The 27,344-nt window shown below is 35.2% G+C and overlaps 1 protein-coding gene and 1 long non-coding RNA gene across 3 annotated transcripts in view; one reads left to right on the forward strand and one right to left on the reverse strand.

Annotated features, from left to right (window-relative positions):
* Positions 1-27,344, forward strand: part of DMD (dystrophin) — a 566,297-nt gene that overhangs the window by 10,274 nt on the left and 528,679 nt on the right. For both annotated transcript variants that reach the window (XM_054003170.1, XM_054003155.1), the window contains exon 2: positions 19,143-19,293. In XM_054003170.1, coding sequence (XP_053859145.1) covers positions 19,143-19,293 — 151 coding nt within the window. The remainder of the gene's footprint in view (positions 1-19,142; positions 19,294-27,344) is intronic.
* LOC128821856 (uncharacterized) lies at positions 11,099-13,897 on the reverse strand. Its single transcript, XR_008441255.1, has 3 exons — positions 13,577-13,897; positions 12,694-12,775; positions 11,099-11,301 (listed from the first exon to the last, which is right to left on the reverse strand). It is a non-coding gene; the product is annotated as an uncharacterized LOC128821856 (long non-coding RNA).

Consider the following 27,344-nt stretch of genomic DNA (forward strand, 5'->3'; position numbering starts at 1 on the left):
CTGGCTGTAGTGCTGCCAACGCAGCTCAGGATATACTTGGTTGTTTTGGCTAACAAGGCACACTGCTGGCTCATGTCCCACTTGCTGCCCACAGTACTCCAGATCCCTTTGTGCAAAGCCACTTCCCAGCCAATCAATTTCCAAACTATATTTTTGCAAGAAGTTCTTCCTTCACAGGTGCTGGACTTTGCATTTCTTGATTAATACAATGGGGCTTCTGTTGGCTCAGCCCTATCTAGCTCCCTCTGAATGGCAGCTCTGTGACTAAGCATGTTGACTTTTCCACCTCTGATTTAACCCTGATGGGGGATGGAGGGCTTTAGAACAACTCTCTTGGGGTTGTTAGCAGATGAAAAATTAGATATGAGCAGGCAGCATGCACTTGCAGCCCAGAAAGCCAATGGCATTTTGGGCTCTAAAGCCTTTGCTTTCTCAGTGTCCTGGGGTGCAGCCTGGCTGGGGAAAAGACTTGTAGGGTTTGAGTTTTGTGACATAATTCTCGACTTGCCCTTATCTACTTTTAGGACTTCACCTTCTTCAGTCGTCTGTAAGCACGAAGGGCAGGGGGATCCTGCTGGTCCTCTCCTTTTTTTTATGTTCCTTATATTTTTCAGATTTTCTTCAATTTTATTCTTTTAAAATTCTGATGTCATACTCATGAAGAAATAATGCTTATTTGAATGGTAGGGGGTACTTCATCTGGTGGGAAATCCTGCAAAGAAATCAGAACCTTCTCATATAAGTATTCTCCTTTTAAGATATCTAAAGTCTCCTGTATTCATCAGTAAGATTTCCTGCAGTCTCTCTCTAGAATATCCTTGATATAGGCCTCTGGAATATGTTAATAATCAGAGGTTATTGTTCTGTAGTCCTGCAGTGTCTGTCCATCTTATCTAGGAAAGGACTTGGATTTCTCAAACTTTTAAAGATTTGAAAAGTTTCAGAAAAGCAAGCATCTGCTTCTCAACAAACCAGAAACTGTGAATGTAATTTCTAACTATGCAGATTTTCAGAAGTGTCTTGTAAGTCTTACACTTCATCATTTTACTCACAGTGCTTCTTTCAAACATTCAAACTCTTTATTGTCAGTTCTAGTTAATAAAATTCTAAAAGTGATATGTTTGATTTTCCTTTATCATTACTAAACAAAGAGCTTCCTTCCACCATTTTTGTTAGCTATTATTGTAAAGTGCTATGTCTGCCTGCAAAACTGTTTTTCCTGGCCATAAATTTGCCTTCCTAAGTATAAAGTGTTGCTATAGGTTGAATCCTCTGTACATTTATCTTTGTGCGTGTAGTTGCATGCATGTATGAAAGTGCTTTTAGCTGCTCCATTCTAATTTTGCTCTCAGGTGTATTTGGAACCATTTTGAGAAAGGGTAAAGAAACTTAATCTTTATAAGGCTTTATGGTCCAGATTTTATTGACCGGTGCAGCACTTTATTCTGCAGAACTGGAAGTTAAGTGGTTTTAGGTAAAAACACCTATATGCATAGTTTTTGGCTGCCATAAAGCTTAGTTTTCGAAATGGTTTTGCCAAGTTATTCTCGAGGTAGAGGGCTTTAGAGCACTCATCTTCCTGGGCAAAAAGAGGCCTTTAACTGATGTATCAGGCACATTATTCCTTTAGTTCAGATCAGAACTTTTGACACTGATGTTTAATACCAACCTAAGAAAGGAGTTGGCTTGTGCTATTTCCTCGCCACGAGGGGGAGAATTTTCTTTTTCCCTGTTCCTTTTTATCTTCTGCAGTGATCATAACTACTAGAACAGAACTTTTGCCTTGTGTTCTCATAATATTATTATGGGTGTGATACTCAAACATGCACAGAAATTCACATGAGAGGTAAGATTCTATGAGTTAGTCGGTATGTATCTCATGATACTCATATCTTTTGAGAAGGAAATCATATGAACTAAGAAGTGATATGGTATGTGAAATTGAATTTTCTACAAAAAAATGAGAGAATACACTGAAGGAAAATAGGCTACCACTAGTTGTATGTTTTGTCTGTTAGCATAGTTAAGAAAAGCAAAATATAAGGAAAATGTAGCTGAGAATATTCTAAATATTCTTCAAATAGACATAAAACCAATAATTTTAGCATATATTCCCCATAGTAGAAATAAATGCCTCTGTTTCCATTCTCAGAGAAAAGAAGAAAAAAACCCAACAATGTAAATTCACTTTCAGTAGCTGTTTAGAAGCAAGCACATTTTAAAGAATTCTGATTCCTAGGATTCATATATTTAGTATTTATTCAGTAGCTTTCTCAGATTTCATCCATCATCTCAGAATTGTATGCCAAAATCTAGGTTCTTTTAATGTTTTGAACATAATAAAATTGTCACTTTGATTTTTAAAAGGAATCTCTGTAAATAGGATGCTGACAAAAATAGTAAATCTCAACTTCTAGAATCATCATTGTGTTCTAAAGCAGTAAAAGGTCAGAGCTCATTAAATCAGGAAAATTAATAGTTTAGGGATGTAGTCTGAAAAAAATGTTTAGCTATTATATTTTATTTAAAATGGTTAAAACATTTTGTTTAAATGTTTAATTTTTAATCTTTTGCAGAAATATCTATTAACACGATTCAGTGTTTAATATAGACTGCCTATGTTATTTTAGCATATAAAATGCAGTAATTGTGATTGCTTTCCCTGTAGAATTAAAAAACAGTCAAATTAATTTGCAAGTTTTACTACATAACAGAATTTTCTAAAAATCATCAAGACATTTGTTGAATATTTTTGTTTTTCAATGCCAGACTCTTCCCTTTTGTAATGTTGTGCATATTATATCTTCTTTAATGATAGACATTCTGCAATTAAAGCTTGAATTTGTGGTATTGTAGGGCCACTCAAGACACACTGCTTTCCCCAGATCCATGAGATTCTCTCCTGACTACTCTCTGGCAAAACCTTCGGAAGTGTTTTCTGGCTGTGCACAAGATACTTCTACTCAGATATCATATGGTTAATGATGACATGCAAAGAAATCATAAGCAATAATAGAAGCTGTCTTATGTATTAAATAGTTCCTATCCTATTAAATAGTTCCTTATCTTGTCCTATTTATTTTCCTCTTATTTACTTTCCTTAACAAATCTGGCTAAATCAACTCAAAACATCCTAAAAATTATATTATTGTCAGTTCATAAATAAGACAGGAAGATCTGTGATATTCAGCTGCTTTTTAAAGGTTAGATACAAATATTCTAATTTGCCAAGAAGTGAACCTTAAATTCCATCCTAACGCTCTACCCACAAGAACATTTCCCTCAAGTGCCATCTTTATGGACATAAGAAGGGACTGAAGTGAGAAGCTGTGACAGATGTTAGAAACAGCAAAGTGTTTGGAAAATATTTGCCCTTTTTTGTGTGATTTTTTTTTTTCTTGTTTTTTCTCCTTTTATTCCTTCCCTGCTCTCCCCTGAGCACTGCACCCGTGGGGCTGGAGTGGCCTGGTGGCTTTGCCATGTTCCCAGTGATGTGCAGGACTGGCTAACAGGAAAAGTGCTTTTTCCATCTTTCCAACATATTTTTTTCCTGCCTATCAGGACACAAAATGCCCTCTGACTAGCTGGAAACCAAGATGAAACGTAAATCTGGGGAATCTCTGAGTTGTTCTTTTCCACTCAGGTTCACAGGCCCTCATGTAACACAAAAATGTGGTACAGGCACCTACTGTTCCATGAATCTTTTTCTCTGGACTTTTTAAGGCTCTTCCATAATTAGTGACTTATTTCTATTAACCCCTCTGATTTCAGTGTGGAAATGGTGGGATTAAGATTTTACCGCTAAGGCTTTTATATAATAGAAAAATTATTTCTGGCTTTCCTAAACAGATGAAAGACTGGCTAGCTTCTTAAAATGAATATTAATTTTAAAAGCAACTATGCTAATAAAATCCAATCCAATCAATAATATAATCAAGGAAGAGAATGAAATTAAAAACCACAAGGGTCTAATACACCCCACATTCAAATACTTTAATTATGATTGCTTTAAGCATTTTTCTTTTTGTTTTCCCTTTTTCACTACACACAACTACGTACCTTGTCTGTGTGTATAGTATTTCACAATGTGGTAGATCAGTGAAAAATCAGAACGCATAGAACTTCTTAACAGAATAATGCTGCATTTTCATATTGTCAGGGTGATTAATGACAACCACTGTAGTTTGCCAGTAAAGGAAAAGGAGAAAATGTTGCTGCCTTTCTGAACTGATACTCTTTAGCAGACACTGTGGGAGTCTGCAAGCCCAGAAATAAATTCCTCTAATAACCATGAGTGTCTTTGTCCCTGCAGGGCACTAAACAGACCAACAATTCTCTTCGCTATCTTTCAATCCTCTGGCACAACAGCAATGACAGTTCAACTGCATTTGCTTTCTCCCATTTGGATGCACAATCCTTTGGTCAGTTCCCCAAGTCTTTCTGCGTCTTCCACACCCTGTAGCAGGACAGAGTTTATTTCCAAGGTGTCTGCATAGGAAACATGGTGATCCTAGCAAACACGGAGCTGTTCATGATTGTGGTTTTAGCATAATTTTTCCAATCAGTTCTGAAAGGGCAGCTACATTTGTAAACAATACCTGTGTACTCTGTCCCACTGTAAAAATGAGAGGGCAATTATCCACATGAGACAAAGAGAAGGGCATCTGTAGTTTGATGGCACGTAAGTACCAGGCTTCTGTAACAAGCTGTCTTCTGCTTCCTAAAGCTGACTCTCTTACGGCACTGTAAGTCAGAATAAGCTCCACTGCTTTCAATGGATTTGCACTACTATAGGAAAGGAAAAAGTAGAAAAAGACCACTAGAACTCATGACTCCTGAAAGAGATAGAAATAATTTTGCAACAAGGTTTTGTTTCAGCTCATGGTCCATGGAGCAATAGTGCACAAATATACAATCATATATGAAAACATTTATTGAAAGAGACTTAGCGGTCAGCTTTGAGTCTCCAAGTCAGTTCCCACCTGGATTTGCTGTTTTTATTAAACCTCTTTTTCAGACTTGTCATCTAATGCTATAGTTGATAGTAGCAGAAGTTACAGATGCTTAGTTTTTGAAATCAAGTCCATGACATTCAGTGCAGGCAAGATGTAGCATCTCTCCTGGTGAAAGAAAGTAGGACCAAATCACAGCTGTTATTTTTTTTCTTCACCACCTCAGTTTATTTCAGTAAGTGTTGCTGTTAACTCAATAGTCTAGTCATGATCCTCCAAAGTATCCTCTAAAGGATTAGTATTCCTCTAAAGCAGGGAAGATTGTGACATCGTAAAATAGTATGGAAGATCTGACAGCTGCAGAAGCTGAGCTGGGTAGCACCACAGACGTCCTGGCCCTGGTACAGTGGAAGCCATGGGAGAGATAAACTCAAGACAAGAACAAGAATTGAAGACACCACTCTGGCCACTCTGAGTGCTCTGATGAGAGAGGATGCAACAAGGACATCACTGGTGCAAGAGAATGTAACAGGGACTTGATAACTGAAAAGATTGTGTTGCTAAGCGAACAGGGGCAAAGGGGTCTGAGTGGAACATTTTGCATGGAAGTTAGAGAACTATAAATACTGGTGAGTAGTGTAATAAACTGGCTGTGCTTGCATAGCGTGGTCTGTGCAAATCACTGCAAATAGAAAGGCAGAACATATAGCGTTGAGAGGAGCTGCTAGAAATGTTGAAGCAGTAATGTAGAACATGCTTCCTATGATCTGAACATTGCAGAACATGTTAAAACAGAGCAGAAAAGATAAATCAGCATTTATAGTCATTCAGGGATACCTCAGTGAATTGCCTTTGAGCTCTCTGTGTACTTAGAAGGAAAGTAGGCAAGACTGAAGCTAAGAATGGAATTCTTGATTCAGTTTGCTTTTTGTGCTGGCATAACTGGGAGCTCTGGGAGTGTGCTATCTGTAGCCTCTACACTCTTGAAGATTCTGATAGAGACAGAGGAAAAGCACACTTTTTGTGGAGACTACCCCACAGTGGAATTCTAAGCTGTGTAAGCTACAGTCTTGAATATGATATGTCCATGAATAGAGCAGGAGAAGGTTGTATTAGAAAGAAAATAAAAAGTACTTATCATTATCTAAGGTTTTTATATTTTATAAATTTCCAACTTTGATTAACGTGCATAGAGTAGTTATTCTCTACCCTAACTCTGAATTGTCTGGTCATGAAACAGTGAATTACAGAGCAGAAGTTTAAAAAACCCCACATTAACTCTCTAAAATTTGCCCTCTCTCTTCTATTTGTAAATTCAAAACAACAGTACTGTCTTTTACAAGACAGCCAGACAGCTAAGCTCACTCTGTTTCTCCATTTTCATTTTCTTTTTCTTTTTTTTTTTTTTTTAATACTTCATTGTTATCACCTATGCAAATCCTGGGATGCAATCAGGGTTTCTCACCAGTTGGGCTAAATGACAGCAGGTTGCTTGCTTAGCACTTTCCAAGGGTGCCAAGCTAAGATGCTCCAGATTCCTTATCTGTTTACAGAGAAGGAATAGCAATAGGTAATGGGCATAACTTCTTTACAAGTTTTTTACATTTTACTAAAAATTTTACCAAATTTTACATATTTGGTATTTCTAAAACTGCCCAGCAGAATTCTTTCTGCTGCTGTCAGCAGTGTTTGTAAAGGAGACTTTCTGTTCAAATTCAGCAAATCATCTAGTGAGCTAAACCTCACCTCCAGGTTAATGACTGCTCAACCTAACCCTATGTTTGCTAAAGGAGAGAGGGACAAGGTGCAACTTCACATTCTTCAAACAAGTGGATGAGAATGAGGACCTAGTGATAGTTTTCAGACTCCTGAAATCACAGCCATGATATGGAGCAGAGTGGCCTAGCCAACCTTACACTTGGCACTCAGGAGCTCTTCATGCCCTGCAACAGAAATCTATTGATCTCTTGTTTTTTATTTGTGAAATTATTAGTGCCATGATTTGATAGTGATATCCTTTTGGGTTTATGGACTTACGACATAAGGGGTTGACTAATCCCCTAAGTAGTCATCAGGGGTTGACTAACACTGTACATTCCTGTGGACTACATGCTCAGTGGTGTTTATGATGACAGTAGTAGAATCATAGAATATTGATGCCACCTCCTGACCCTGTGCTAGATACACCAAGAATCACAAGAGCATTGTCCAAATGCTTCTTGAACCCTGTCAGTCTTGGTGCTGCGGCCAGTTTCCCTGGGGAGCCTGCTGCAATGGTCAGCCGCCCTCTGGGTGAAAAACCTTTTCCTGATATCCAACCTAAACAACTTTCCCAAATCTTCATCTGCTACCCAGTTGCAAACCTCTGGTCTAGATGACTTCCTGGTAAATGGTGGACGTTATGGCCATCAGCTACTGCAGATGGCTTATTTTTTGTGTAAGAAAAGGTGTAAGGCTGTGCAGTGCATGTACACCCTGGAAGGGACCCAGCACCCAGCCAGGTCAGCCTTGTCAGTGCTAAACAGGTTTAATCTTGCACTCCAGCAGCACAAATTTTTTACACTTAGGCTTGGCATAGTACTGTTTGAGTAAAGAAAGATAGATTTCTACCCCAGAGTGGCACACAGATTCTCAGTAGGAAGTCTGAATTTTAGTCCTGGCTTTTACTGCGTCACTGGTTTTCCCACTTAGCAGTAGAAAGCAGAAGAAATCTTGGCTACAGTGATGTGATAATCCTTGAATTTGAACATTTTCCTTAGTCAGCATTTTTGTATTTGAAGTATCCTTTCAAATGTAAATTATGCATTGAAGTCATCAGTGTGTACCAGGCAGAGTGAAAAGTTGAAATAAAGCCTTTATATACATATATATACAGACAAGTATAGATTTATGTGCATTGCACATACACAGTTAAACTTCTCTATGGATGTGGCTGTTAAATTGCTATTTAAAAAAAAAGCTTTTAAAGTTACATAGAAGATAAAAAGAAGATTTTACTTCTGACAATGAAGAATCTAACAATTAGGATTAAATATAATTTCAAGGGATTCTCATTTTAATGCCCTTGATATTACAAGTAATACAAATGGTGTGTTGTGTGTGATTTCCACTAATGTGCAGCTCCTGCTGTCATCCAGTTTTCTACTGAGACATATTTATAGTAAGTAGAATAAATTAATTACAGAACCTTGTAATACAAGGATGTAATTCCATGTAGTAAAAACCCCTGAAGTGGAACCTTCAGATGTTTGCTATGTAAGGGAAGCAAAGCATAGGTAAGTAGACTTTGCTGGTGTGTCAAAGCTTTTATATAGGGGTAATGTCCAAAAATAAGAAAGATTGTTTTATTCTTCAACAGCTTATTTTACTGGGCTTTTTTTTTTTTTTTTTTGCTAGCACAGAAAGGAGTAGGATTCCTTCTACCTTTCATCTCTGTTTTCTTTTGTGTGCATATGTCTCCAAATGAGCAACATGTTTTCTTCCACGCTAATTTCAAGAAATTTAAACACCTGCTTGGCTGTTTTTTCATGTAGGGTCCTAAGTTTTGAATTTTAAACACATTTTTAAAAAATCTCAGTCTACTTATTTGACCTTGTACTATTAAAGGAACAAAAGTAGCGTTTCTCTAAAAAATATAAGGAAGATCTTGGTGTGAGTGAAGTATTTTTATCTGTGTTTACAGAGCACAATGTGCTTAGTCAGCTATTTCTTTCTTCTACAGTTAAGTACCAATTTCATAATATTTTCAGTTCATTCTGTATTGCAGATCAGTATGGTTCTTAACCAGTGCTGGAATGTTCTTGTGATAGTCACCAGATTCACTTGGGACTGAACAAGACATAATCAGGGCCCAGAGAACGAAAAAAATACCTTACCACAGCTTGATCAAAAACAACTGCTCTTCCCTAGTTAAACAACTTAGCATGTCTTTTCCCACAGCAATTTGGGAGAAATTACTTGACTGAGAATGCTGTATTGATCCCCAGGAGCTGGCATAGAACTGAGAGCCTTTTTTAAACAACTCTAGGGGTTTTCTTTTTGGAAAAATCAAGCTGGCTGTCATTTTGTAAATGGAACTGTGTGGCCCTCCTGCTTTCAGAAAGGGGAAGTTGCTTAAGCTTAAAGAGCTTCTTTGCTGTCATTACTTTATCCTTCAGGGACTATTGCTTTGTGTTTCCTAGTTACAGGAGGAAGAGGATAAAGTGTCTGTGGAGAACCAATTGCAGAAGCATCCATTGCAGTTAGCTTGTTACCCTGGCAAGCAAGGAGGGATTTTCAAGGCTTTCTTTAGTGCTGGAGACAAAGCACTGGGAGTCTAAAAATCTTTTTGTTGAAATTTGAGTCAGTACTTTTTTCTACTGATAAAAAAAAAGAGTTTGTACCCTGGAACTGCAGTTCTGCAAATTATAAGCAAAATGTAATGATAATTTGAAATTATTGGTTTTTTGTCCAAGCAGTGTTAGAAACAGTAATGATTCTTTGCAGCCGTGGTAGGTCATGGGCCATGACTAGGATTGTAGTGTCAGGTTTGTCTTCCAGGGACACACTGCCATTTCTTTTTGGTTCCTGTCTAAACTGCCATTTCTCTCTAACTTGTGTATTTGGCAAGCAGATCTCTATTAGATCTGAAGAGTTGGAGAAAAAATGTGTTGCCAGGCTGGGAAACCCTGAGATGCCAGCCACGAGGTAAGGTGGGAAATGTGATTAATACAGGGAATTGAAGCCTCTTCAGTCCCTGTTGTAAATCTGCACTTCTTCATTGTACCTCATTTTGTCCCATGAAAGCTGACTTGTTCATTGTGCTAAATATTAATAGTCATAGAAAACACGCTTCCTTCTAACAAAGAGGATCAGTATTGAAAGAAAAAAAAAAAATCTTATTCCAGCACAAACCTTTCCCTGCCCCTTCTTCTCTTATGTCTTGTTCACAGTCTTCCTTCAGATTATTTCCTGCTTCAATGTTCTTTTTGTAAATTTAATGAAACAGTAAATGTTGCCACTGTCCAAACTGTATCTATTTATTTTGATTTGAGGAAAAGTGCAAACCTGCTTGAAAGATTTATTTCCAAATTCCAAACTCCTTGATTTTATGGGCAAACATCTGCATTAAATTCAACATAAGCCTGTGTTATGTTACAATTAAAATTCTTATTGTGTATTCTGAACAATTTTCCTAGAAAGAGTTCTCAGGGGGTTTTTATGACACAAAAAATTCTGTAGTTCCCAAAGGCTGCAGTTGCAGAAAGAAATAGGCCAAATGTACAAAATTAAAAAAAATTTTCCTGGACTTAATGTCTCATGGTGCCTGATTAATGTTTTTGTATGACACAATGGGGTGATAAAGACCCTGAAACTCTTATTGCTGTAAGCATGCCTATAAAGTCATGATGTGCCAGTTAACATGACTGTGTGCATGTTTAAAAGATGGGCAGCTCTATCATGCTGCCCAGCTCTTTATGCTAACAAAGCACCCAAGGCTCTCTTCTGTGATATAATACTGAAAAGATTTATAGTTGTGAATTTTCATACTGAAGTGGGTCTCTCTAAAATATCAAAATATGAATTACTTTGTGAAAAATTCACTTTGTGAAATACGCAACATGAATATTCTGCAGAGATTTGTGCATCACTTTTCTTTGGTTAGTTTATGTACAGAGAAGTAAAATATGCCTTATTAAATAGTTAGGTCGCAGTAGCAGTGGCAAAGTATGGACATTTTAATCAAGTCTGTTTTAATATACCTGACAGTTCAATTAACAGGTATTAACTAAAAATATCTTAGCTGGGACACTTAATAACTTAAAGTTAATTGTAACTGCTTTGAAATCTCATCTTTTTCTCTTCATAATTTCTTATGCCTGAAATCTCACTATAGTTCTTTAGGATCAAAATTGCACATTGTTCTTCAAGAAAGTAAAAGTTAATGTACTCGAATCAGAGGAGAATGGAGCATGTTAATTATATTATGAAACAGATCTCTAATATCTCAATATAGACTTTAAATGTGAGTAAACAAACTTACTGTAATTACTAATCTAAAGACTGAATATACATATGAACACACATATATTCTACTAATTACTTTCTTTACTGAGAGTGAATAAAGATTGTTATACTGAACATGTCAGTTTTAAATAAAGCTTATTTTTAAGTTCCATTTCAGAGCTTTTATTCTGTGAATAATTCTTACTGTCCAGTGGGACTGACATATATACTATATGAAAGATCAGAGCCTCATAATATGTGAGCTTCTTTTCTCTGATAAGCAGGCTATGTCTGTTCAGCTTCTATTGATTCTTGCTGTATTGCTGTATCCCCAAAGGCTAGGTTTCGAGTTGGCTTCTGTGTTCTAAAACAAAAGAAAAGGTGTTTGAGGTAGGAGATAACTGAAGACAGAAACTGCATTAAACTTACCTGTTACAGTCCTAATCTGATTAACCTTAGGATCTGTTTCAATTATATTCTGTTTTTTTCCTCCTGACTACTGAGGAATAGGATGTGCAATGCAGATTCTCCACTGCCCAGAAAGATTTCTGAAGGCCTTTGCAGTGGTAGCTGACCATCTAACATTGTACAAAGCTGGCCTTTAGCATCATCTCAGCAACAATTTCTTTGAATTTATAGCTTGCTTGCATATATATTTTACGTTGTGACTATTTCACATATATTTTACTTTTTGAAAAGACAGGATGATGTGGTTGGGATTCTTTACTGGACCCAGAATCACAGTCTTGAGTTGAAAAGGACCCACATTGAGTCCAGCTCCTGGCCCTGCACAGGGCAGTTCTGGAGTCACACCCTGTGCCTGGGAGTTGTGCAAACACTTCTTGAGCTCTGTCAGGCTGGTGCTGTGACCACCGCCCTGAGGAGCCTGTTCCACTGCCCAACCACCCTCAGGGTGAAAAACCTTTTCCTAATATCCACCCTAAACCTCCCCTGTACTGGACAGCCACAGTTTATGCTTCTGAGAGTTACCTCCAGGACTCCTAATTGTTTTCTGGAAGTTATTCCATCCAGTCATTAGAAACTTTCCTAACTGAGTTGGATCAAGTAGTAGAATATGATTTCTTCACTACTGCATATCTCTATTAGAGATAATAACCTTCTGAGTTATTATACCCTTGTAGGCATCTATACATTGTTTAAATTCTCGATATTACAATCATATGAATTTGCCAAAATGTCTTTTGCTATTTATTCATGAACTAAGAAATTCTATAATGATAAATTTTACTTTAAAGTGTTGAAGGTCTTTTGTTATTCACAAGACTAATATATGTATAATATCCTGAACATTTTTTTGTAAATTATTGTGTATAATTAGGATATATATATATATGGATAATATATATTTGTATATATACAGATTTATATATATAAAATCCCTCATAAACATGCCACTTACTTTTCTTTAGGTTTTAGGTGCTAGTAGTGCATTCAGCTCCTTTTCTAGAAAATGCATTGTCTTTCCTGTTTATCCTGGACATTGCAAATAGTTTTTTTCATTACAGTAAATCATCATTCACTTAAGTCAAAGGTAAAAAGCAAGCTTTCAAATGCCACTACTGTGAAAATACTTATTAATTCTAATGACACTGGAAAATATAATTTCTGAGTATAGTATAGATTTTTGTTTGTTTTTCTATTCTACTACAGTTGTCAGAATTATTTAAGATATTTTTGTTAAACACAGAAAAGTTACTGTAAGGTATTTAATCTAAACAGGTTCTTTATTACTTACAAATATTTTATCCTTGATAGCAGTGTGATGAACGCTCTCCTCTATCAATACAGTTTTCTCTGCTTTTCCATTCCTTTAAGTCCTGTAAGTCATCAACATTTTAGTTTCAGAAAAAAACAGAGCTGTTTACTATATGCCACTCTTACAATAAGATCTAGTGACTGTTATTTGGACTTAGGTTTCTTGTCTCAAATGAATTTTCCAAATTAAAGGTAAAAGGGGTTTTAAATGATATTTTATTGTAAACTTAAAAAAACCCAAACAAACAACAATCACTTATTAGAAATTTTTTAACTGACTGAAAAGCTGTAAGATATTAAAAAAAAAACTTAGTGCCAATACAGGCATCAGTACTTTAAGAAGATAATGCTAAGTACTCTGTTATTACTATGATTTTCGGTGAAATAAGGACATCTAATTTTCCAGTATATATATTTCTGTACACATCTACCACACCTTAAACAGGATAAATAACATCTTTCAGGCTCAGGGAGCCAACAGCCAGCATTAACTGGTATCATCAGTTTTCTGTTATTCTTCCTGCTCTAAAGCCACTATTGTAGGGGGATTTCAAGATAGGAAGTGGAACCATAAAATTGAACAGAGGAATTTTGGAGGATAAAACATGTTATTACAGGTTGAACTAAGAACTCTATTGTTGGAAAACATGGGATTTAAGCACTTCATAGTAATTACAGGGGACTACTGAGGGGACAGCCTGTAATATATACTTTGCATTACACATACTTATGCTCTATGCCACAAATTCACTGACATTATTTTTTTATTTATGAATTATGATGGTAATTTGAAGATTTTCTGAGAACTGATTTTCCCCAATTGGATATGATTTTCCAGCTCTCTATAAATCTGGGTCTTGTACCTGTCTCTGTGTCCAGCCTGTGGAAGCTATCATTGAGCCTGATCTGAACTGCAGCAGAACCTGGAAACCAGAATGGGCTGCTGTATTTCACTAGTCTTCACTTTGAATCTGTCCATGAGTATTTCATTTGGGTTGGGATCATCAGCTCTCTGTGCTCTTTGTCTCACACCAAAGAGTGCTCTGGATTTAGCTCAGATGAAACCCAGGTGGAAGAGGCTCTCTCCAGGAGCCTGTCCAGTGTGCTCCAGCAGTTAATGGACACTTGGTCAGTGGGATGGGTGTAGCTGGGCAGTCCAGGCAGTCTAACATCCCTTAGTAGGACATGTGTCCTCTGTGCTGGCTGCCCCATCTTCCAGCCACCACCCTGTAGTAGGACCTGGGACATTTGAGGACAGTGGAAATACTTGCTCAGTGTGTGGTGTAAACAGCAGCACACAGGCCATTTGAGGCTTCCAACTCTGGAGAGCTCCAGGAGGGATATCTGAGAGTGTCAAGACACAGCAAGGTTGGGGTAAGAGGCTGCAAGCAGGGACCTCTCCCAAAGTTCCCACAATACCTGAAAGAGGAGAGCAAAGCTGGCTCTGGCTGCAGTGAGAAAGGTGTGCTGTGGATAGACTTGCAGAGAAGCCCAGGTCAAGGTGTGAGTTTCAAACTGGCCCTGACGCCCTGAGCAGAAGCCCCAGGTGAGGTTTCTCACAGTCATTTCTCCCTAAAGGCCGATGACAGCTCATGCTGCTGTGCCACATCAGAGCTGGCCTTAAGCAGGTCAGAGCCCCTGGGCTGGGGAAAAGAGGAGAACATCACCCTGACAGGCAGAAGTTAATGTCATTTGTCACTCATATTTAATTTCATCAGCTGGATACAGCCATAGGGTGGGTAATACTACAGTTGCAGTATTCTGGCTGGAAGTGTGGTGTGCACTGTCACCTTTTGAGGATGAAATGTATATAATACCCTTCACATGCAGGCAGAAATGCTGGTTTGGATTTCCATAAAACTGAGTCACTGTTTGTTTCATGTAATTTTTTTTTGATTTGGGGTTTCCTTATCATGCTTTTGGTGGTTACACTTCAAAAAGTTATGAAATTTTCTGTTTTATTACCAATTGCATAGATACTTTTAACATTTAAGAGAGTTACAAAATATGCTACTCTTTCACCTAGGTTACATTGAATCAAGTTTTTTGTTTTTTTTTTTTCTCTAGGGAAAAGTTGTTACTTACACTTAGTACAAGTATTGAGGCAAAGTTCTTTAAAATACATGATTGTATCTCTGTTCTGATGAAGGAAAACTTTGTAGGAAATAAAGAATTGGAATTTTCAAGTTCATATGCCTAATAGTTTTAGTTAGTGTAGAAAAATAATGTATATTTTATAAATTTTATGGAGTGTTTCTATTTAAACTATTGATGCACAGCATCCATTAGAATCTAAAACATTTGCTGTATAATTATTCATTGTAAATGGTTATTAAGTTTATGGCTCTCTCATGTATAATAAAAATGGATTTGTATATGCCTAAAAACCAACAATTGGCATGACATTGGTTTTTCTTAGCCAATGTAGTTGTCATTTTCTTAAACAGAGATGGACACTGAATGGCATGGTATCTGTAACTAGAGCAAGAAGAATAATACAATCGATACAATTCAAGATACCAAAATATTTATAATGCAATTGTAATGTAGAGTTTTTTAAATTTATGCCATGCTGCAGAACCTAGTTTCTGTGAAGAAGAGAGAAATTAAATTTTGAATTGATGGTTGTCATTGTTATGGTTGTTTTGGTTGCAGTTTATTATTTATTTGGTAGTTTATGGGTGAAAGACAGGCTGCAAAGGTGCGAATAGACTATGTAGAACTAAGTGTTGTCCCAGACTGGACCCACAGCAAAACCTGAGATCCAGATCAAGATATAGCAGTGTCTAAAATGAGATAATCACTTTGAGTCAAAATGCAGAGAGGCTATAGGAATTAAATATAAATTAAGAACAGATGTGAATTCTCTGAAGTCAAATGAAAACATCAAAACCCCTGAAAATGGGTTAGCTCTTTCTTTAAGCAATTTAATTGTAGTAGTTGCTTGACAAAAACAAGTTTTCTCATTTTGTTGTCTGTAAGAATGGCCTTAAATAGTAAAGTTAATGCCCTTACATTTTAATACATAATTATTTATACTACTTTGATGTTTTGTGTACTTTTACAAGGTGCTAATTGTGCAGAATTAAGCTGACAAAACTGCAAAATTTGTGGGTTAATATTAGCATAATCCTACAGTACATTGTTTAGCAAGAGTATACAAATGATGTTTACGACATATTTTTCCCAATATGAAGAATAAAACACACATTTCTTACAATACCAATTTCCATTACATAAATCATGTGTTTTAGGAAATTGTATAAATAATAGCATTCTTTCTCTCGAGGGTCAGATGATTGTGAAGTTTTGCTAAACCAGAAACTATCCAAAAGGTGGGCTTCATAGTTTATTAAGGAATGTAATCAAAATAGCTAGGAATTAATTAAAACACAGATGCAAAATTAAGATTTGGTTAATCTTAACAAACCAATAGCCTTTTGTACTTCATCTTATGTCTTTCCTGTTTCCAAAGGTCTTTCATTTCACCTTTGCACAGCTTCTTAAAAACACCAGCCTTGTGACACAGATCATCAAGTGCAATCCCATTATACAGTTTAGAGTTCCACTGACAGTACATCTAAATTGGCATTCGTAAATCTCTGTGCAATATCATGTGCCATGCTACCAAAGAATATGAAATTTTATTTATAGAGGGTCAGGTCCAAGGGTTCAGAAGAGAGAAAGGAACGAAAGAACCAATACTTTTATGACTTAATGTAAATTGTGCTGTGTATTACCCCAGCAGTTGTCTTTGGTTGCTTTTTTTCTTTCTTGCTCTCCGGAGGCAAAATAAATCCATTATGTACTAATATGATAAAATTAAATTGCTCCCACAAGCCACTGCTTAACATGGTCCCTGCTGGAATGTCAGTACATATATGAAAAAATTGGGTCAGCGTGACAGTTGTTTTTTTGCTTATCAACCCAAACATGCCCAAGATAGAGGAATAAAGCTGCCTTATTTTGTCAGAGCTCATGTACAATGCTTAAGTGCTTTGTAATATGTGCAAGTCATACGTTCTCATCCAGAACCTCCTGCTTGGCTTCAGGGTGTCTGTTTGCACCTTGTCATTGAGCATGTGCTAAGAAAACCAGAGAGAAGGACACATCAGAAAGGAAACAGTGCCCAGATTTCAGACAATCACCCACTAGCCACTACTAGTGGCCACCCATAAGCCACTCCTTAGGCTTATGCTGGTCAGAGGGAAAGGGTTTGAGCAGAGGAAGACACAGATGAATGGCTACATGGGGGTATTTTAGCTCAATGACTTGTCTCTGGTGGCAAACAAGGGTGGATCCCTAGGTAAGGGGGCACAAGACCTTCCATTTTCCTCTGGTCCACATTGTGTGCTAGGGGTTTCCTGAGGCAGACATACTCTTTCTGAGTTTTCATAGTCCTCAGAGTACTGCTCTCTTATGAATTTGTTCTCCATTCTGCTGTGCCAAGGCTTCGGCAATTTAGCTGTTCAGCATTGGTAGTTAATTAGGCTTCTCCTTTTGTGGTAACAGGATTGTGCATGGTGAAACAGACAAACAAACAGAAATCTCTTTGTTTTTAAAGTTTAAAAAGCTGTTGGAAGTAGTATTGTTTGTAAGCAGATGTAACACAGAGATTCAGCAAGGGCAACTGTACTTAGGCGCATTCAGGAGAGGTGTCCCATGACTTCCCAGAGCAGGAAGCTGTTTGATGATGTTCAAATGCACCCACACCTGCCACTGAAGCAAAAATTACATTTTCTCTTATCTCTGTAACATTATTTAGGTATTTAATCACTGCAAGAGCCTTGAATTTTAGTCACTTGGCCTATTGATAAATTCTCCCTGTTTTTTACTAATATTTTATATTGGTTTATACTTATACTGAAAATAACAAGGTTTTTTAAGAAATGAGCAATAAGCACTGGTAACCTTTAAGCTTTAAATATGCATATCTTCTTGTTGCAACTTTTTGTTTTTCTTGTCCTTACAACTGTTATTTCCCAGAGCAAAAGATGGAGGAAGAATGTAGAGTGATGGGAGATTCAGTTTGCAAGTTCTGGAATGCAAGAACAATACTAATATAACTCCTACTGAATTTTTATAGATTTAAGCTTCTGATAAGCTTCCCATGCTGAGAAAAGTAATTTTGCTTTGTGAGGAACAGGAGGAAAGATATTTTAATATAATGTCCAAAATGAGAGATGATTCTAGACCAAAAGAAACAGAATTTTAATTTTATTCTCTACATGGTTTTTTTTAAGTAAAATTAATTTTTTCCTTGTAACTCTGAGTAAGGTAGTTATTAAAAAAACCCTGTTATAATGTGCCTTTAAATTATGGTTTGATAATTTTGAGCAATAAAATATGATAACCATGACAAATTATCACAGCCATTTTAATAAATAAGTTAGATGAGTGACTGCAATATTTAATCAGGTCAATAGTCTGCTTATACTTTCTTCTAAAAATGAAAAATTATCATTAAAATGGAAAAGATTATCTGTATTCCCTCATAGTAATATCATTTTGTTTGGTGAATTAAACTCCTTAATATTCAAATAATCGTATAGTTTGCCCATACAGAACCAGATTATCTCATAGAGAAATAATTGAGCATCTTTGTTTTTATCCTTTAAGTACACCCAAAAATCTATTATAATCCTGTAAAGGAGGATTATTAAACTAAACAACAGTAGCACATTTAATGATGATCTTCTAACAAAACATTCTGGCTAATCTCTGATTAGTAATTACATTTCCACACCAATCTAACACACAGGATAACTGAATTTCTTAAGATGTATGCTATCTGCGAACCCCCCTTATAATCTGTTTTGTAATCTGTCTTAATTTCATGTCTTTAGTATTTGGCAGTGGCCAAGTCAAACAGTTCTTGAAGCAGAAGATCAATCAGTCACTCTAGACAAAAACAGGTCAGATCTTCCCGAAGTGCTGGAAGCACTTATCTGGTCTTTTTGTAGTGAACTATAGACTTGCAGACATGGTAGTAATATTTTTCATCCTTGTTTATTGCTCAAAACCTTATTTTTTAAATCATCCTTTTATTTCAGGACTTTTTTTTCTCTTTTTCTTTTTTTGTGTAATTATCATTATAAAATACTCGAAGTGCAACATAGGAAGAAAAGGGTTTTATTAAAGAGTCCCTTTGCACAATGCAAGTGGAAATTCACTTGAAGACCATTGCATTTTCGTGAAAATTATTTTAAAATTGATAAAACACTGATTTGTGATGCATTTGCTTAGAGATAATTTCACTTCAGAGGTACTGCCATATTGCCATTTGATAAAACTGTTATAAATGTTAAGATATTATGCCATCAGTATTATACTGACTTTAACCTGAGACATCTAACATTATTCTCTTTATTTTTTTGTTCTCTAGTCAATAAATAAAGTATGTTATTTCATCTCCTTTTATACTTGCAGACGGTTTGACAAATCTTTGGAAAAGTGGCAGATTTTTCATTCTGACATGAAGACATTTAATCATTGGCTAAGTGAAACTGAAGAGAAGCTGTCAAGAGCACAGATAGAGGCTGGAGATGTGGGGCTTGTGAAAACCAAGCAGTTTATCCAGGTATGATTTGATTAGCCTATATTCTGTTTTTCTGTAGGGTTTAAGAATTTTTCAGGTCTGGGTAATCTGTATTGTTTTGCAGTTCATTTAAGGAGGATTTCTAGTGCTGAGTGGACAGTGACAATTTTTTTCAGATGTGTCTGTTGTTCTGGTTAACTAAAAATTTTCACTAGCTTGTTATAAGATACATTTTTAGATAAAATAAGATATGCAATGACATGGTATATTGTGGTACTTTCATAGTTACATGTTTCTTTGGTCTTTACTTAAAGTGCTTGTAAATTTCCATTTGTTATTTATGACCAGCAGGAGTATCAGGCTTAATTTTAAATCCTTGTGGAAGAAATGTGATTAGCCATTGAGCTGTACAAGAGATATTCTGTGAACAATGTCTTGCAAGTATTGCTTATTTTGTCTGTTTCATGTTTTAATCAAAGGACCTGGAGGATGCTTTTATTTGTGAAATGCAGTGTGACAGAATAGACACTTAGTTGCTATGTGTCCACTTCCAATTTGTATGCTTTTCATCTTGCAAGCTCTTTGAGCATCATAAGGAAAATAATAACTCTAGTTTCTTGGTAGTTTATTTCATTTCCCTCTTATGTGATTCAAATGGTAATGGGTATGAAGAATTAATATCAAACTGATGTTTTGGAAGTAGATAGTTTCAGCTGAATAACTTGACCAAACTCTGGATTCATGTTATAAACTACTATCTGTGCATAAGAAAAAGGTGCTGTTAAAGTAACTAGCACTTGTACATTTGAATTGCTGGATTGAATTACTTGATTTCAGGTTGAAAGAAGTTAGGTCTGTCTAACATTAAAGCCAGAGGTTTTTTTGAATGCAACACTAACCTACTTCTTGGCATACAGTTAAAAAAAATAATAATGTCATTTGAATTTTAGTATTTCAAGTCAGCTTTTTAAAGATTTACACTGTTATTTCTTGACTGTAAAACTGCTGAACTGAAAAGGAAACAAAATTGTGTGGTTCAAGTATATAAAATATATACAACTATTAAGTAACACACTAAGCTGAAGCAGTTAAAACAGCAGTTATTTTTTTTTTCCTGCACATTACTTTCAATGCTTTGAATACTGAAGAAAGATATCTGATTTACAAAAAAGAATGTCATCAAGGAATTAAAGATGTTTTTTGCTGCATATGTAAAAGATAGTAGATCTTATGTGTATGTTCTCTGAAAGTTCAACTCCCTATCTCTGTCCCACAATTTGAAAAACATATATATTACTAAAGTAAGATGTGTATCTAGGTAGACACAAAGGTATTACAAAGCCTTACCATTCTTCTTTCCTTTGCTTATGCACCATCACCTTTCTTGGCACTATTCTTGGATCCTTGAGCAGCTTCAAATGAGTTTTTTAAAAAAATATAGATCTGTGAAAAAAAAGTAAGTTTCATTTTTTCCTAACCTTTTGCTAAATCATCATTTTCCCTTGGAGGAGGTTGATTTTTGAGAGTGCCCAGACATAGGTAAGATGTATTACAGATGTTACCAAATGCACTGGGTGTATAGCACATTTCAAAGTCTCAGCATATCTGAAGAATTATTTTCTTATCATCATTAAAAAAGAGGTTCATCCCAAACTGAACATCACACTGAAAGACCCTGAGATAATATTTTGCTATGCAGAAACTTGCATTTTGGTGCAAAAGACTGCTTCTGATTTACATTTCCCTTTGACCTATCCTCCTTCTCATTTGTTATCCATTTATTATTTTCTTATGCAACATATGAGGACATTTTGAATATATGTTTGCAGAGTGTTCTTTTCTTTTTGCCATCCATCAAGCTTTTTCTTTCTGCCCGTCGCTCTTGTGTTAGAAATCCCATGAACTCATGAATCTGTCACTCAAAAATTTTGTTTAATTCAGTACAACAGACAAAAGTACCTTTCTAATGAAAATTCAAGTGGTGCAACTAACCTCAAGAATGCAGATCCAATGTTAGTTAACATTTATTTGTGACAGAATGCTAAGTCTGAAGTTGCACTGTTTCCATTCTTTTCATTGCTTCTTTATTTTGCTGGGTCTTGTTTCAAAAGCGTTTGGCTTCTGAGGCTTACTGAAGAAATCATTAGAATTTCCATTAGGGAAACAGTTAAAACAGCTGAGCGTTCTGATTTACTAGAGTAGCAACTTGTTTTATTAATGAGATCATGCTGCTTAGTGAACCATATTCAGAATTAACAGCATTTGTTTGAAAATGCTTTACAAGCAAGTGAATAGTCTGGTACTGGAGATGGAACTGTTTTAGAAAAAGAAGAATATACAAAACCTTCAGATTTGTAACGCTATTTCTGAGTAGAACTACTTTGGAAAAGTAAAGATTAATGCGTTCATTAATATTCAATAAATACATAGAGTCAAATGCTTATATAATATGAAATAGTCAACACTATGATTAGATGATTATGTTAATAGAGGTTAAAATGTAATTATATCTTTCAGGTGTATTTGGGGAGGGGAGGTGTGTTCCTTTTTGCTGCATAATGGCATGATATTAAACAACATTATGCATTATAAATAATGTGAATGAAATCTAATAATAGTTTCACTTCAGGTCATGAACTCTTAAATATTCTTATTGTGAATTTTTCACTAGACTTTCTGAGATCAGAACTTATGGTGCTGAGAAGAAATACAATATTTCAGCTTTTAAGAAATTGTAATTGACATATTTTATGATTAGGAGACATAAGATTAAACAGGACATTTCATGGATAGCACATCATGTAATCCCTTTGAAATGTATCAAACTCTGTCTTCAAAGTAATTAAGGATTTTTTTTTCCCCTTTCATTATTGTGACAGAGAGGTTCTATCTCTTTACTCCTGAGTGCTTGGTGACTGTAACTTCTTCAGCCACCTGCATTTGCACTTGGTTTATTTATTTTAATGTTGGGCCTGAGCTGTAGTTTAGTTTTATCTCCTCCTTAATGTTTATCCCCTTCTGTTCTTACAGGCAGCAGTCATTTTCCCTATCAGACCATGTTCACTACACTAAAGCCACAGTTTTCTAATCTGCTCTCACATGGTAGCCAGACAACTTGTCTCTTACTTCCTGTGCTTATTTCTCTCTCTGGAACATGAGTTGTCAAAATAGCACACTATTACCCAAACTGAAATACCATCAAGAGGTAGCTCAGGTGCTGTATTTTGTGGTTGTATCTTACCATGGATGAATGCTAGAATAGAATTTTCAGTCATCTATCTAAACTTTGTTCTTTCATTTTCTTATCTTGTGCTCTGCCTTGCAGCCCTGATCTACATTCCATCCCATAAGAGGAAAAAACATGAAAACAAACCAGCAAAAACACCATGTTATATGGGAAACTAGTACTAGGTTAACATACAGCAAATGAGCAAGCAAGGGTTAGAATTGGGGTTTGAGGGGGCTTGTTCATGTGTCATAGGTACATGCTAAAAAGCTGCAAAAGAAGGAATTCTAGAACAGTTTCAGAACGGTTACATACAGTTACATACCTGAACTGTTGCATACTGAAGTTACATACCTGAATCATTACTTCAAAATTTAAAAATAGTATTTTTATTTTAAAAATATACAGCATTCTGAATATTTCTTCTTTGCATTAGTTTTAAGAATTGCTCTATGGTCTATATTTAATATGAAATTGTGGGTTGCAAGTTTAATTTAATTTTATTAAGTGGTGCAATTTCAGTAGAAAAATTATGAAGTTCAGGGTCTGAATTTTGAAGAAATCTCATTGTATTCACGATATTCATTTATTGTGACTGATCAGTGATGAGTACTTTATTTTTCATCATTTAATTTATTAAAATATTCTTATTATGTTATTATTATTTTATCAAGTATTTATTTTCATTTACTGGCATAAATATCAAGAGTGTTTATTTTTTAAGGTCTCAGAAGACCTTAAATATTGAATGATGGGCCTTAATATTTATACTCAGACTTCTGAGGATACCATAGATGCAGAAATTGCTCTGTAAATTACAGATCTTAACTGTTCATACATTGAACTGTCCAGCATTTACATTTTAGGGTTCTTATCCCTGCCTGCAAAAAGCTTGTGAATGACTCATGCCTTCTCTAGACCTCCTTTCTGCTGCACCATACTGTCAGGAACATCATATTTTTGCCTTGTAGATGTTTAAAGTAAGAAGATATCAAGAATCCAGGCTTCAGTGCTGAAAGTCATGGTCATGCTAATAATTTCCCTTTTTTATATCTAAATTGGATTATATGGATTTTGATGATTTAATAACTACCAAATTTAAACAGTTCTTTCTGGAATAGAGCACAAATGCAGTCAGAGTAGAGAGGAGAAAAAAAGTGTTTCAGTGCTCAAGGCCACTTACTTTCTACCATGAAAGCACAGTGGTAAATGGGTGGATAGTTTGCTCTGTTTTCCCCTAAATATAAATATTATAAAAATACTTTTATATATATAATAATTTTTGCTTTCATATTTTAGATTTTGCATTTTTACATTTATTTCCTGCTTTACTAAGTGATAAAGGTTATTCCAATAATTTCTGTTTCTCTTTATTCTGGTTTGATTAAATTTTGATTCAATTTTGTTTTACCTCCTTCAGTTTTGACTTGTGTTTTTTGGTGATGAGAGGTATTGTCAGAAAACTTGCAGAACTGTAGCAAAATACTCTGGTCAAAGTGATTTTTATCATTGAGTAATGATTGTATAAGAGAGATGAAATACAGAATTTGGAATAAATGAGAAACCAATTTAGCATTGTTTTACAATAATATTAATTAGAACAATCAAGATACATATTAAAATGTCCTTCATATTGGAAGGACAAGTCTGGAAGGATATATAAAATGCTGCAAACATGATTGCCAGCATTCATGACTGCTGTCAGTTCTTGCTCACATATTGATTAGATCACTTATTCAAAGAACATCACTGGTTTTCTTTCTACTGAGTATCACCTTCTCATCAAACACCTCTGAGTGCAGAATGCTAGTGGCCCTAAGAAAGAAAAGTCTCAGAGAAATCCCAGAGATTTCAGTCTTTTGTCCATTCTCTAAGGTCTCAATAGAAATGTTTCAAGTAATATACATGAGCTCTGCATGTGACACCTGGGCCCTAACTGAGCAAAACCCATTCTTGTTTGAGCTCATGTTAAAAATACCTTGGGCCCTTCTTGACTGAAGTTCTACCAGCAATGGAAAGACTTAATTTTCACTTAATTCCTACTAAAATAGTTACTACTTCTTCTTACACTAAGCAAAATATTAAATAATACTGTGATCTTTCCAAGTTAATTTCTGTGTAGATATATGAACTCTTACCCTTTTTTTACTGTTGAAAGACTCCTCACCTTTGTTACTGCTACTAATGGAAGTGAAGTACCAAAGTAGCTCGTTCCAAATTTGTAGTAAATATATTTCCTTATTATTTCAAGCAGTAAGAAGTATTTCTTCCCAAATAAATCTGTTATTTAATTCTTCTTTACTGCACAGAATGCCTAATTTACAGTATCCTATTAAAAGTTTCTAATTAATGTATTGTCATTGGTAGTAGGACATTAAAATGTCTGAAGGCTATGGGAAATAATAAATTTAAAGTTGCTTATGTGATTTTGCCTACTTGCACCATTAGGTGACAATCTGTGGCTTCTATTTAAGTTTTATTATAAATCATGGCATTGTTTATTCTGAAAATGGAATTAAATCTTGTAAGTAATTAATTAGGATACATTTTTCAAACATTTTATTAGGAAAATTTTTGAAATAGCTACTAGCACACAGATGTAGAGTGGCATAATATTTATACATGAGTAGAATAAATAAATGCAGGGTTTTTTCCTCTGTCTTGGAGAAAACAATGTTCTTGGACTGGATCAGTCAAACTTTGTATAATAGTCAAGCTGACTATTATTGCCTCATTGCTTGGGGGAATTTATCCTCACCAGTTCCAGTTCAAGTGAGTGCTAGCACATGGGGATCTGGGAAAGTGATTTAGGTCTATACCTATTTCACAAGCATTTTTTTATCTGTATATAAATAATAAAGGAAATGGAGGAGACAAGTTTTTTCATGTTAAGAAATTTATCTTGGTGTCGGGGCTAACCTGGACATTTCTAATCAGTGACATGTATAGATAATACACTTCAGAGTCAAATTTATTAATGCTTTTGTCATGATATAAATAGAGTGCTTAATCTGACTATGTCTTGGAAGTTTGGGGAAATAAGTGACTGAATGAATGACTGCTTTGAAAGCAGATGATATTGGCCCTTTTGCCTCACAAAAAATTTATCTGGTTTGCTTCCATAAGTCTTCCAAAAGATAATCTTGTATTGCATCAGAGATCACTATGTCCTATGATTAAATCTGTGGGTGTTGATGCGTAGATGTGAAGATAACTTGTAAGACTTGAACCCTGTCATTTGATGACTGGCCAGCCTGGGAGTCTCTAGGCCTGGCCATAAAAATGCTTACATAAAATAATCAGGGAAGAGTAAGGCTCTTGGGGAATAGCTTTCTATACATATTAATTCTATAAATTAGTACAACTAGGTCACTTTTCAGATGGATAGTTTTAATAATCTTATTCAGAACCTTTCATCCCTACAGATTGTACAAATTCTGTCTATCACATACAGATTTTCATTGCCATCTAAAGCTACAGAGTAAAGCCCTGTAATAATCAGGTTGGACAAGACAGTAGGTTAATGTTATATTGCTTCAAAAAGTGAACTGTTTTAAAAGAAACACTCCGCATTATAAAAATCTGCATTATGAAAACCCTGGGGTTTATGCAGAGCAGTCAACAAAGGATCAGCATCTCCCTTACACTGTCAAAAAGATTACAAAAACTCAAAGAGCTCAATCATATGAAATTTAAAATCCAGAAAACTGGAGTAATTGTTTTCCAAAAATTACTTTATTTAAAACTATTTGACATGTTGTGTTAAAGAGTTATCAAATACTTCATTACCAACACCTACTTGTAAGAAACTATTTTAGAGAGAGGCTATTTATTTATTTTGTGCTATTTAAAGCTCCTGGAAGAAATTTGCTCTCACATTGTTGCTCACATCAAGTTGTGTATGCAATTAATTTTCCTTCTAAAATCAAAAACTGAAAAAAAAAAAAAAAGATATTATTTTAGTGGCAGAAGTTCAGGATAACATTAGATATTTATGAGATACATTTTTAAGCTCATTTTTTTTATACTTCAACAGGCAGCAAATACTGTATTTCTCAGTCTTCTAAAAATAAACGCAATATAGATATGCTGTAGCTTCTCATTCAAAATCTAGGCTTTTGATGGGTGAAATAAAAAACTATATCAACTACACAATTCTTAAAAATCTTTAAAATCTGTTTGACTTTTCACAATGGAATGAAGACCACTATAGAAAAAACCCAAACTTTTATTTTATAGGTCTAAGTATTTTGCATTGGCTGAACATCCTCTACATTCAAGCAATTATTCTACCCTGATTCTAATTAAAAGAATAAATAAATATTTTTTTTTGCCCCACATACTAAGACTTTACAAGCTTCAATTTTTATTGAATGATTGAAGGATATTTCATATATTGTGGAGTGTGGCAAATTCCAGTTTATGCATTGATCAGAACAAGAGTATAATAGACTGTTGTAGTCATGCTCTGACTATATTAAATTTTAGATGTATATATCTCAGAATTTTGCTAATTTCAAAATGGCTTCTTGAGTTTTGGTTTGGTTTGTTATTTTAATAAAGACAGCAAACCCTTGGTATGCATAAGGGACAGTCCTGTCAAAAATGCTAGAAGGGAAAGAAAAAAATGAAAGAGAGCATATTGTGAACAACTTTTTCAATATACAGTTACTATATTAGAATGGCAAATATTTCTCAGTTTCACAGCATTATGTGTGTCACCATATCCCCCCTAAAGGTGACAGTCAAAATCAATTATTTGTCATTTCTGTGGAAATGTAGTTTAAAAGAAGATTTATAAAGATGTACTGAAACTGACTAAGGTCCTGCTATTGGGTTGGTATTAGAAGTCAAATTAAAATATCCA

The sequence above is a fragment of the Vidua macroura genome, chromosome 2 (genome assembly GCF_024509145.1).
Source record: "Vidua macroura isolate BioBank_ID:100142 chromosome 2, ASM2450914v1, whole genome shotgun sequence".
Classification (NCBI taxonomy): Eukaryota; Metazoa; Chordata; class Aves; order Passeriformes; family Viduidae; genus Vidua; species Vidua macroura.